General features: G+C 37.5%; 2 protein-coding genes across 2 annotated transcripts; one reads left to right on the top strand and one right to left on the bottom strand.

Moving 5' to 3' along the window:
- Positions 1-770: 770 nt before the first annotated feature.
- On the top strand, positions 771-1,559 carry LOC148294906 (uncharacterized). Its single transcript, XM_088252297.1, has one exon. It carries the CDS (start codon positions 771-773, stop codon positions 1,557-1,559), a length of 789 nt encoding a protein of 262 aa, XP_088108423.1.
- An 8,257-nt stretch (positions 1,560-9,816) lies between these two features.
- On the bottom strand, positions 9,817-10,416 carry LOC148294905 (uncharacterized). Its single transcript, XM_088251671.1, has one exon. The coding sequence runs from the start codon at positions 10,414-10,416 to the stop codon at positions 9,817-9,819; it is 600 nt and encodes a 199-aa protein (XP_088107797.1).
- Positions 10,417-10,846: the final 430 nt, after the last annotated feature.

Raw genomic sequence — 10,846 nt, 5'->3', positions numbered from 1 at the left:
AAATATTTTGTTGTCAGACTCCCTGAGGTTAGATTACTGTTTTTTGTGATGCCTCTCATTTCTCAGCATGTTTTTTGTGGTTACATAACGCAACTTCTTGATTTATTGACATGTAACAATGTCTGAATCAACCTGGATTACACAACATATTTAGTTTGAGGTTTAACTAATGGCAATTGGGATTAAATTATCTTTGATATCCACACTGTTCACTGCTTATGAATTACATTGTTTGTTTCAAATAAAATGATGTTTTTCTGTACAATGTGTCATTATTACCCCCCTGTGTCAAATTGGACGATAGGCTTCACTTCACTTCACTCCGTAGTTACTTTGTAGTCAAAAGTTTTTCCCATTTTTTGCACTTGTAGGTGTATGAAATGGGAAAAACTTTTGTAGGAAGCCTTTTGAAGATAAAATATAAGAGAAGGACGTGGGAAAATATAAGAGCACGGCTTGTGGACAGAAAATGTAACATAAGGAAATTGGAAAATATAAGAGAAGGAAATGGGAAAATATAAGAGCAAGACTTGTGGAGAGAAAAGATAAGGGTTGATTCCACAATGAATGTGTATTTTTTCTGTCATGGGCCATTGGTGAACAAACATGAAATGCATATAAAGTTCTATTGGGGCTGTATTGTAGGTTTATCACTGATATATCTAGTGCATATTGCCATGAGATGCATCTGTATTGTGTGTTTATTGCTTGTAATTGTGTATATTTAAAAGGCTTGAAATTATTTGTATAATGGTGGTGTGTAGGGAAATATGGTCTCGAAAGCAAAGTTGATGATTGCTGCGGATGAAAAAATCCAGGGAAAGGCGTTGACCCTTTCCCATACAAAAACAGCGATCTGTACAATTAAGGACAAATTTAGTGGGCAACAGTTACAAAGGTTCAAGGACAGTTGTTTTGGCCATTTGTTAGTAATTGAGGACCTGAAGTGGACAACACAAATTATCCATGGCTTGTTGTTGAGAAAGGCAGACCCGAGGACAGTTTCTCAAGTCAACGGGATCAAATTCATCGTTGGCAACAAGGTCATACAGTTCACAGCGCAGCAGTTTGGAAAGCTTCCCTTCATTCCGACTGCAACTAATGACAACTGCTCATTGAAGAAGAAGTATTTCTGCAACAATAAAACGGTCAGCCTTTCCGAACTCGAACAAGCCTTCGTCGACTGCAGTGATGAGGAGGACGTCTTCAAGTTTGGGCTGTTATATTTCGCTGTTTTTGTGCTGTTGGGCAGTGAAAAGCATGTCAACATTGACATGCGCTACTTGAAATTGGCCGAAGATGTTGAAGACTTCCAGAAGTATCCGTGGGGTGCTGTGTCATATGCCAAGACAAATTCGTCATTGTTGAGGGCACTGTGCGCAGAGTACCAGCGAGTCAAAGTGCCCCAGAAAGCCTTAAAAACCCAAAAATCAGCAAAGCAATCCAAGACAATGGCAAGTGGTAGACCAAGGGAGTACCACATAAAAGGATTTGGCTTTGCACTTCAGGTGAGGAAATATCCGTTTATGTATAAGTTCCATTTACTTTGTTTACAGTGATTGATATATTTTTCTTGAAAACAGATATGGGCTTTTGAAGTGTTTCCAGAATTCGCTGCATTGCATATCGTTGTGCGCGAACAGAATGCCCAAGTCCCTCGTATAGTACAATGGAGAATCAATAGTTTGCCTCGTTTTCACGAAGTAATGAGTCAAGTCTTTGAAAATGCAGAGGTTAGTTCTGTTTATAATACTAATGTTATGCTTCTGATTCAAATTATAGGTTTAATAATATGTTTTTTGTCTCTCTAAATTGCAGGTTGATGTGCAACCTCTCCGCCCATCTGTAATTGAGAAGCAGCAGCCGTATTGGAGTTGGGGTGACGATGTCGACGACACTGAAGAAGTTGTTAAGTTGTTTGGCGATGACGAAGAACCGAAAACCAGCACTTCTCCCTCTGTGCAAGAAAAAGACGAGGACATTGCTGAAACTGCTAGCCGTCCATCGTCTTCTAAGGCAAGCATTACATTTTTTCCAATATATACGTCATAATACAATAGGAAAAACACTGCTGTTGATGGGAAATATTTTCGAAATATTGTAACATTTGCGTTATAACTTAATGCAGGGTAAAATCGCGTCCACTGAATTACGCTTTTTGAAGCGTGAGTTTGAAAGGACAAAGGATGAATTGGCCAAAGTAGCCGATTCGAATCGAGGACTTCGCAAGAGAGTGCATCAGTTGGAAGAAATTGTACGGACGGAGTCCTTGAAACGTGAAACAGAGTCTGCAAAATATAAAAAGTCAGTGGAGGCTTTTGGCAAGACCCTAGCTTCCATGGAACAGTATTTCAAGGGGGAGATAGAGCAGCTGAAAAAAATGAATAGTGGGTTGAATGAGGGTGGGGAAGGACATGAGGACCTCCGTAGTCCTCATATGAATGAAGGACCATTACATGACTATGGTAGTCCGCATATAGAACCGGCAGCAATGGAAACAAAAAGCCCCGGTGATGGAGCCGAACCATCCGCAGCCTTGGTAGTCGAAGAGGCACAAATGGTGACTTCCGTTCCTCACTTAGAAGTGCATGAAGCAGCTGAGCATGCACTTCTCGAGAAGCTGCCTACCCCGGAAGATGTGGCCGGGTTTGACGAAATTTGCAAAAGACTGATGTTGTTGTTAGAAGATTGGAAAATAAGTGATAGTATGGCATCGGGAGGTCCGATCAATCCTCCAAGTATACCTAAAGTGAGTATGGCTGGTGATGGAGAAGGGTCTAAAAGTGTTGAAACAAAAGAAGAGAAAGGTAAAGGCTGTAGACAGAAGCGTCCGTCCCACACTTTGTGTAGTCCATTTACTGATCCGTTGAGGAAGAAGAGGACGATGAGTGTGTCGGATGCGACTGAAACCCCGCCATGTTTTGATCCATCAAAACCCCTTCCCATTGAACATGTGAAGGCAGTAATGGAGTTTTGCATTGGGTGGAAAAATGAGATCAGGTTAGGATTCTTTACCTTCAAAATCCAATCTTCATGTTATGCTAGTATGTGCTGATATAGAAATGAGAGAATTACCAAGTTCGCTTTAATATACATGTGTATATTTGTGATGAACAAAATTCACACTTTGTTAAAGCAAACAAATATTGACTGCTGCTGTTAAATGTATTTTGTTAAATATAGGTACTAAGAAATTTTGAATTGTAGTTTATTATTATAACATTTAGACTCAAAAGAAGACAATAAAAGAGATTTAGAAGGGGTTGTAATAGCGGCTCCTTCCGCCCATGGCATCTGGTCTTCTCCTCCATGTTATGTTCCTCATGTTCCTCGACTCTGCTAGTGTCTTTCCTCAGTGATATTAATACAATCGAGGATCTGGAACATTTGGATGGAGCGCAATCGAAGATTTTGTCAGGGTCAGTTAGGAGTAAGGGCTGAGGAGTTATGGGATAGAGTTAAATTCTGGGCTTCTCTTTGGGCATCGGGTTCTAGGCAGTTGAAGGATTATCATTACTCTATAATCTTGAGAGACATGGCTGCTGTCTTAAAATGATGTTACCTAAAGTCTTGTTTTCTTCCTATAGTTTTATCTTCAGTCATTGCTGCCTAGATTTTCTTTAGTTGTTCTGGAGTTTTCCTTTTCATTGTTTAATCGATGTTTTTTCCTCTTGATTATCAATAAAACGTTTCTATTGATAACAAAAAATATTAATGCAGTCGAGGATGTTTTTAAACTGTATATGGCAGTTACCTCTTGGATTATGGTTATGTGTTCAAAGAGTTTCTTAATCTAAAACAAATTATTACTCGAACAAAGAATTGAACTTATGGTCACATTTGAAGTGAAGAAAAACAGAGTTGAAATAGAAGACAAATACAATTGCTTGGTTGTCGTTACAATTTCAAGTGGAGAAACAAATAGAGATAAGTAGTTTACCTAAGAATTCTCAATTGGTGCTCAAGGGGACAAAAATGGAGACAAATAAAGTCAAGATGATTGGCATGGAGATAAAATCTAACAAGTTTTTTGTTTCCTGTTTTATCATGTTTCTTCATATTTATATGTAGAATTTGAAAGTTTTGTTACAATTGAGGCAAAATTATTCCACTCCCCAGTGAAGTAGCTTCCTACTTAGCAACAATTCTATATTTGTCTCACCTAATTGCTACATATAAGTAAATTCTATATTTGTCTGACGTAAGGGCCATATATAACTCCCTCATTGTAGCCGGACTGTAGCCGGATTTCAACTTATGCCCGTAGGGCCTCCGCATGACGGCCACGTTATTGATTGCTCACGGCCGAATGTGCTTATAGTATAATTTACAGCATGTATACGCCTATTATTTTACAATATAAACGATTTGAAATGGGAATTTACGTATTTGCCTAAGTTCTGAAAACTGTTATTTTAAATGGGACAATATTATTTTATATATGTTGTGAAAACTGTTACCACCAAAGTTCTGATAGGGAATTTACGTTTTTGCCTCTTGTAGTGCGGAGGTGCAGCTGGAGTCATGTTCGGTGGGCGCTGATTTTTTCTACAAACTGATCGATGATACGGAATGGATTAGCTCAAGGGTAAGAATACACAATTCTCTACTTTATTACGAGACTTCAATTGTTTTCTAACCTTTATTAAGTGTAAAGTTGTATGAAATTGGGCTGATATTATATACGTGAACTTTCAGCACTTGGACATGGCAACCTTTCTGATCCGAAAAAGGCAACTCGCGCATCCGTTGGTATTTGGAACACAGTGGACAACGGCAGATTGTTGCTTGCAGGTAAACATGTTACCATTTAACATTCACTGCTTCATTTTCTTTTGATTGTCATTATGTAATATGGCTTCATTTCAATGTGTGCAGCAATTTCTAGAGCCGGTCAAAGCGACTGGCAAGACACGTCGAGCGAAGAAGGCAGCTGCTGAACAATATACATCACTATGTGCGCGGTACGTGGCAACACGGGTATGGCCAAGCTTGGACAAAAGTTAGGAAGGTCTATTTTCCATATAATCTGCAATTGTCCCACTGGGTTGCAATCCAACTTGATTTCGTCAATCATACTGCAACTGTGTATGACTCGTACTCTGATTTTACCACCACAAAGAAGCTGGTTGGACTGCTTCGCCCTATTTCCGAGACGCTGGCACAAGTGCTGTACAATATGAAGTTTTATGAAGCTTCTGAGCTTGAAGAGGTGAAGCAAAGGGGGTTGCAGATGTCAAGCTTTACGGCATTCTCACTTTGCACCATTGGAGATGTGCCACAACAACGAGATGGGTAAGGTTTGTTAATTTAGTGGAGTTTAGAAACTATTTTACATAAATGCAGTTCTAATTTCCCAGCTTATTGGCTTGACAGTGCGTCTTGCGGAATCCTGACCGTAAAATTCTTGGAGCATCTGAGTGCTAGGATTTCGTTGCATACAATTGACCCTTTCAAGACCAAATATTACAGACTGAAGCTTGCAATAGAGGGTTTAAGGGGGGAGGCATATGTATGAGGTATATGTCTTCATGTTTGTGAATTTAGTTCAGTGTGGACTTAGGACTTGGGAATTCACTGTGCTCATTAATTATGTCAGGAACTCGTTTATATGAAGATGCAGACGTCGATGCTTTGCTGGAAATTCCTGCCTTTTTGCTAGAGCTACTAGGTGTAGTTATTATGTGTAGCAACCCGGGTCTTTGGCCCTGCTGTATATTCTGAGGTGTAATATTGTACAGTCTAGAAGCAGTGGCTAATTGCCTTACATGGCACACACACTGTTTCGATTTTGAAGGTTACCTATTTTGTACACCTCCGTATATAAATATTGTTGCTCTTTATGGATGCTTTTGTAGCCATTGTTCACATTTTGTGTCTGTGGTTTTGTTTGCAATTTATGTGATATAGGTCAATTTCATTTCCTGCATTGGGAATCTGTTAGTGGACTTACTGAAGCATACAGCTTTCTTAAGATTTCGCAATTTAGTTTTGACTTAGTTCGTTTTCAATAATGTCGGCAGCAATTCTACTTTTCTGCTTAGCATTTATGTTGTTATTGGAATTTGGAACCTCATACTGTGTTTGCTGATCTTAGCTGGAGCAGGTACCAATCACTCGTCGTTCCTCTTGCATATTGGATTAGTTTCCTTCTGTATTTAGCTGTATTCGATCTGAGTGATTGTTCTCTGTGTACAGGGTATACTAGCACCATCCTGCTTAATATTGGTAAATTATCTGACTTCATCGGTGAACTTCAGGTACTATTTTCATAATTTTTACTCTGCTTTGCTAGTGGAACTCGTACCAAATTTTTATTTCGGTTTTTTTTTTTTTATGACTTTGTAAATTTGTAATGCATTTGGTAAACTAGGGTTTTGATCAGTTAGATAGTTTATTTATTTAGGAGCTTGTGTGTTGTTGCTGAAAAATTGATGGATTTGTGTTTATTTGTGTTTTGTTTGCAGTCTTTGTTGAATGGAACCGGAGAACAATCACAAGATGACTTTGATGCGATCGCATGACAGGTATTGAAAAAACTGCTATACATTTAGTGTCGAAGGATGCTTTATCGTGTTCAATTTATGTTTTTTGTAATGGATATAAATTTTCCTGTGTTACTTTCTTTTAGGTGTGCCGTCTGGCAGCTGAAGGGGAATGACAGCCAAATTGGTATCTTACTTTCTCTTATGTGTTCAAATGAATTATTTGCATGCTTTGTGCTTTTTCCTCTTGCTTATAACCACTAAATTAATGCATGGTCCTGCCCTTAGTTTTTGGTTTAGTTCTAAAACTTCTATTCCTTACACGTATGTTTTTCATAATGCAATAGAAACTTTTTATAATTGGTTATCTTTTTTCATTGATTTTTGTAATAGGTTTGACATCACTAATAATGGCAGCAGCTACCTTGGGGGCATTGGTTTATGGTTACATGTGGTGGAAGGTATCCAGATGATATATTTATGTTTATATTATTTCATCCATTGGTTCTCTGAGTTGTTGTCTTCTTTAAGCAAATCTAATATTTTCTCTTCACAAATGGTTAGGGTCTAAAATTCTCAGATCTTATGTATGTGACAAAGCGTAGTATGACTGCTGCTGTAGCAACTTATCTTACTTTTCCCTTTTGCAGGATTACAAGCTAGGTTCCATTTCAGAAAAGCAGGTAAAACAGCTTTATTTTTAGACTAGTTTAGACTCTCGCGTGTATCCAAAAAATGAATTTAAGTCATGCCACTTTGTTGCAGGGTCTAAAAGAAATTGCGGAGTCTTTGCCTGGAAGTTTGACGAAGTGAAATGATGCTATTGTGCAAGACGATATTGAAGGTCCAGGAATGAAACCGAGAAACCTGCTGAGGTTTGAATAAGAACTCTTTTATCTACTATTTACATCATTCTTGAACATTGTAATGGAGCCAATCTGCTTCTTTCATAAACTCTATCTCTGTACTTAACCCAGTAGTTTTTGCAGGTCGGTCTCAACCAAGTGTTGATTGCAATATTCTAAAGAAGATGACCATACACTGTTATTTTCTGTAGGCATACGTATGAGATGCCTTAGCTTTAATTGGTTACGTTGTTCCAAATTTTATGTACACAATCTCACAGTCACTGCCGAGTTGTTTTTCATTTCATGTATTTCTCCGTGCTTTTTTTCCCCCATTATTCTGATTATAGAGATGAAGTCAATATTACTGTGGAGCTTATAGCATGTTTACTTTATTTTGTGGGCTTAATTGTGTGAGACATGCCCTTATAATGTCAAACAAACAGTATTGACATCAATATTTTGAAATAATTGAAATCACACCGTTTATTATTATGATTATTTTTGTTTCTTCCTCCGAGAACAAGCAAAGTGGTTACAAATATGAAAGATTCTGAATAAGTTTTCTTCTATCAAATTCCGCATGGACCTAGAGTTGTACGGTACCATCCGAGGATACTTCACACTGGTCTTCGAAGGACATGTAAAACGGTTATTGTGCGTTCCATTGTACAAGGTTGAATGGATATTTTTTTCTGTTGTATTTGGCCCAAGCATGCCAAAAATCATCCTGGTTTTGAACGAAGTGGAGACTTATTTGCGCAAATGCCATTGACATACGATATAATAGCAATATGAGGCCAATATACATACACTATAGACGCAATATTAGGGCAATATAAGGATAATACGATAGCAATAGTATGACAATATACATGTAATAGTGTGCCATTATACATACACTAGCAATACAATACAAAGGCAATATTAAGCAATATATATGCAATATAACAGCAATATTAAGTGATTCTACATACGATACATACACATCCATTACAGACTACATTTGACACATGCAAAACAAATCGCCACCGAAGCTTTAACAATACTATCCCGCGAAGGGAAAACGAAGGGAACAAAAGATCTATGTACTTCGGTATTTTGTTGGTGCATTAAATTGATGGGATTGCAAACTACACCATTAACTCCTTGGCTGTAATTTACAGCAGTAGAGCATTACATTAACAACAATAAATTTGGCTTCCAAATGAAATAACCAAACCTTAATGGGAAATTGGAATTTGTGGATTTCAACCCAAAATGGAACTATGTAACTAAGCATTTATTGGGAATTTCAGAAAATAAAATAGGAAAATAGCAAAATAGCAAAATAGCAAAACTGCAAACTTGGAAAATGGGAAATAAGGAAACGTGGAAAATTCAAACTTTGGAAATATAGAAGAAAATGAAAATTGGAAAATTGGAAATTCGGAAAAACCAAAAAATGGAAACTTGGAAAATTGGAAAATTGGAAAATTGGAAAGAGGAAAGTAGGAAATAGGATAAAAGGACACTTGGAAAATTGGAAAACTGGAAAAAGGAAAAAAGGACACTTGGAAAATAGGAAAATTGGAAATTGGAAATTGAACAAAAGGAAACTTGGATAATTGGAAAAAGGAAAAAAAGGAAACTCTGAAAACATGAAAATTGGAAAAAAGGAAAATTGGAAAATTGGAAAAAGGAAATAGGAAATAGGAAATAGAACAAAAGGAAAGTTAGCAAATTGGAAAATTGGAAAATTGGAAATAGGAAAAAAAGGAAACTTAGAAAATAGGGCAATTGGAAAAAAGAAAATTGGTTAATAGAACAATTGGATAATTGGACAAAAACTGAAAATTGGATAAATGGAAATAGGAAACAGGGACACATGGAAAAGAGGAAAATTGGAAACGAATTGAAATTATGGAAATGGGAAATAAGACAATTACCATATTGGACAATATTAATTACTTTCTCAATTAGCCAAAGCACGCAACTTTTTTTCATTACATAATGGGAAAATAGGAACATTGAAAAATTGGAAAACTGGAAATAGAACAAAAGGAAACTTGGGAAATATAAGGATGGATAACAATTGTCGTGTCCGTGATATTTGAAATCAGGATTACTTTGAACGAAGTGGAGTGTTATTAGACCAAATGCCATTGACATACGATCTAATAGCAATATCATACCAATATACATGCACTATAGAGCCAATACGGAAGCAATATATGGTTGATACGGTAGCAATAGTTTAACACTATACATCCAATATTCATACACTATCTATACAATACAAAGTCAATATTAAGCAATATACATGCAATATAACAGCAATATTAAGTAAATGTACATACAATACACACACATCCATTACAGTACATTTCATAGATGCAAAACAAATCGCCCCCGAACCTTAACAATACTATCCCGCGAAGGGAAAACGAAGGCAACAAAAGATCCATGTACTCGGGTCAGATGAACTGAAGCAGCACTCACCCTTACTACAGGTCCATCAAAAGATCCATGTCTTTGTTCTTTGTCCTCGCTGCACGCACGAGACTATGATGACCCATTCCCTCACCACCTATATTCAGCACCTCCCACACACCACCTACATCAATTTCACTCCAATTGTAGTTTGGTGAGATGACTGAAGCATAATCTCGGAACATTTCGAAGCCGTTGTTGAAACATTCAACCATTTCATGGTTATATTCTTCAGATTTTTTGAATTTTTCGACGGCATCTTTCTTTCGCTGTTCCAGTTTCAACTTCAACGACTCTAACTTTTTGCTCCGACTTTTTGCTTTTAGAGTTTGCTTCACTTCTCCAGCAAATGCTTTGTTCAACTTGTTGGCCAAGTTTGCCATCACTTGGCCATCAAGATCACATTTGGTCTCCCACCAAGCTGTTGCCTTAGAGAAATATTGGAGCTCCTGCTTCACGGCACAGATTTTGTCAAGGGGATCAGTGCTGTCGGCCTCACTTCCAGATGAAGTGGGATCATCATTGGGAGTCAGCGGTGGAGATGGAAATGGCACATGCCACGGCATGTCCCCCGGGTAACTCACTTGCTCGTTTGGAGGCCGTACATCAGACATCTTCAAGTATTGAAGTATTGAAGTACTACAATTCACAGCTGCCGACTGCAACAAAACAAATAAACGTAGATTCTGTCTGAAGTTGTAAAGGACAATATGGTTAGCTTTAGTGGAGAATGTTTGCGTTTGAGTAAGACTGATATGAAGTACTGATATGAATGTTTGCCTTTGCCTTTGAGTTAGACTGATATGAAGTACTGATATGAATGTTTGCCTTTGCCTTTGAGTTAGACTGATATGAATGTTTACCTTTCCCGTTAATTAAGCTGCCTATGTTGCAGTTATATATACCAAGGTTCATATATTGGGTATTTTGTTGGTGCATTAAATTGATGGGATTGCAAACTACACCATTAACTCCTTGGCTGTAATTTACAGCAGTACAGCATTAGATTAACAACAATAAAATTGGCTTACAAACGAAAAAAAG

This window comes from Prunus avium, chromosome 4 (assembly GCF_965620075.1).
Source record: "Prunus avium chromosome 4, drPruAviu1.hap1.1, whole genome shotgun sequence".
Classification (NCBI taxonomy): Eukaryota; Viridiplantae; Streptophyta; class Magnoliopsida; order Rosales; family Rosaceae; genus Prunus; species Prunus avium.
The sequence above is the reverse complement of the archived record's forward strand: the minus strand, read 5'-3'. Positions and strand labels throughout refer to the sequence as shown.